Here is a 2793-nt window from a genome sequence, read left to right on the forward strand (position 1 = left end):
GACTCTTTTTTGGGTTTCTTGTTCTAAGTGGACTCCAAGCTCCATATCCAAACCTAAAAATTATCAACATCTTGTACTCGTCCAAAGACCGAGTGGTTTATCCCAGATGGACCAATTGAGTTACGCTTAAAGTTCACTTCTTAACATGGTATTAGAGTCATGACTAAAACCTATCTTAACAAAATTTGTTGTTTGTTTGGTACAAGTGGTTTTATAAGGTTAATTATATATTTGCCCAATAAAAGCCATTCAATTTAACAACTTATGAGATAACGAAGTACCATTTTTAAAAAGAAACACACAATGAAACTATCAATGCTAATATGTGAACCAATGATGTCATCATCAACTTAAATAGCATAAAGACTATTGTAAAATCAATACCTTATTACAAATAAAGGTTGGAAACTTACCATTCACAAAAATATATTTCAATCTTGTGTAACATCATGTTGCCTTAGAAGCAAAATATATTTTTGGGATGTTTAAATCTAAGACCGGTATATCAACTATTCATTCACATTCTTTTTCCCAAACCCTACTTTGACTTCATAATGATGTTAAGGTTGTTAAAATTCAAAAAATGCGCACAAAAGTTTCAGTGTTAGATTTAACTAAGGTATAACTACACTTGCTACAATCATCTTTTGGATTATACATTCCACAATAATTTTAATATTACTTTTCGAGTCCAAAGTATAATTAATAAACATAGTTTAAAACTATAATTCTTATGAAATACAATAATCATAATGCACAACGTAATAAATCTACATATGAAAGCTCATATATCAATATATTAAGGGGTACAAGAACAAATTCACTGAGTAGGAACAAGGTTTATTGAAGGGAAGCCAAGTTCATCATAATTAATGATCCATTTAGCTTCATTGGTTCTTTGAATTCAAAGCACTCTTGATAGAATCAGCAGCTCCTTGTGCCTTTTCCTGCATTTGTTGCCCAGCCTATACACAACAAAATACATATACTTTATCATGCAAAACTCTTTACTTTCATATATCAATATGAATATTATTGTAGATATGGATTTAAAATGAATGTTACAACATGATTTGACTTGGATAAAAGTTGAGAAACAAAGAATAGAAGAACCTGTTGCATGGAGTCTTGAGCAGAATGAGCAACATCACTGGCCTTGTCCATCATGTTGCTAGCCTTTTCCTGCAATACCATACAAAAACATGTCCATGATTACTGAATATTGAGCATGTATGAACATCAAATGATTTTTGAATATTGAGCATGCATGAATGTCAAAAAAGTATTAAAAGAAGAGGTTGAAGGTAGACCTGAGCCTGGCCCTTGGCTTGCCCAACGTTGTAGCTTGCATTTTGGGAGTCCATCTTGTGTTTCAAATCTGTGAATGAAAAATCAAGTGTTGTTAATCAATGTTAATTTTTCTTATGCATATTTGCAAACTCTTTATTGTAGTTTATATAGTTTCTCAATGCATTGCATCCTTCAACAAGTGTTTGTTGTTCTCACATTTTCTTGCGCAAATTGTGATTTACATTTTTCACCTAAAACTTTTGTTTTCAAGGTATCTGTAAGCCAATTTTGGAAAATGTTTTTCATACTGATTCAAATCTTTCGAACCTTTGTTTGGATGACCTCTAATCTTATCTTCTAATAATAGGAAAAGATTAATTTGATTACAATATTTGAGATAAGTGTCAACACCTAATTTTGTTATTCTTCTATATATATATATATATATATATATATATATATATATATATATGTATGTATGTATGTATGTATGTATGTATGTATGTATGTATGTATGTATGTATGTATGTATATATATAATAATAATAAATAAATAATAAATAATGTAAAATAAATAAAATTAAAAAATTAAATTAAATTAAAAATTAAATTAAATTATATATATATATATATTCAAAAATAAGTGTTAAATAAAAAAAGGAATAATAAAAATTAATTAATAAAAGTTTTTTAATTTATGTTTTTAAAGCATTCAGTAAAATATTTTTTGTTTTTAATATAATAAAAAAAAGTTAATTTTGTTTTTAATTAATTAATAAAATTCAGAATTCAAAAATTAAAATTTGAAAATAAAAACGGGAGGGAACGATTTATCTTATTCTTATCTCAACTTCTACTTTAAACTCCTACTGTTGACTTCATTTTTTAGAGGAGATATATTGGATTGTGGTAAAAGAAAAGGGGGGATCGCTCATCATCACAAAAAACAGTTTTCTTTCTTCTTTTTGGGTTATACATCTCTACTAGCAAAAACAAAATTTTGGGGATTCTCTTCACTGTGTCAATGGCAACAATGGAAATGACACATATTTTATCATAAATAGAGTGCTGAAACCAAAAGGGCATATAGGAGATATTCAACTTTCATTCACAATCAAGAAAAATTAAGGTACATGTGATTTTTTTTAACTTTGCTATGATGCCCCTATTCCTTGTGTTAGGGATGTATTAATTGTATGAAGATTGTGGGAGCAAATCAACTTTCTTAATCTCATTATATAAGATGATTAATTAACCCACCATGTAAAACTAAAAAATGATGGTAAATAAGAGTTGGGGTTTAAGAATTCAAGTAAATTAGAGTTGGGGTTTAGGAATTTAAGAAAATTGAGGGTGAATGCTGCGACAATGGTGTTTTGCGGAAAGGAAGAAGATGAAGTAAGAGTTAGGTCTCATGCTGCGACAACGGTGTGTCGTGCCTTTTTAGAGCAGATTTAATTTTTTGCTTCATGCACCACCACAATTCATTCGCGCCCACCCCTT

At 29.0% G+C, this 2793-nt stretch overlaps 1 protein-coding gene across 1 annotated transcript; it reads right to left on the bottom strand.

Annotated features, from left to right (window-relative positions):
- Positions 1-691: 691 nt before the first annotated feature.
- Positions 692-1417, bottom strand: LOC114180976 (stress-induced protein KIN2-like). The gene is made up of 3 exons (XM_028067288.1): positions 1311-1417; positions 1114-1182; positions 692-965 (listed from the first exon to the last, which is right to left on the bottom strand). Exons 1-3 carry the CDS (start codon positions 1362-1364, stop codon positions 888-890), a joined length of 201 nt encoding a protein of 66 aa, XP_027923089.1. The 5' UTR covers positions 1365-1417; the 3' UTR covers positions 692-887.
- Positions 1418-2793: the final 1376 nt, after the last annotated feature.

This window comes from Vigna unguiculata, chromosome 4 (genome assembly GCF_004118075.2).
Source record: "Vigna unguiculata cultivar IT97K-499-35 chromosome 4, ASM411807v1, whole genome shotgun sequence".
Classification (NCBI taxonomy): Eukaryota; Viridiplantae; Streptophyta; class Magnoliopsida; order Fabales; family Fabaceae; genus Vigna; species Vigna unguiculata.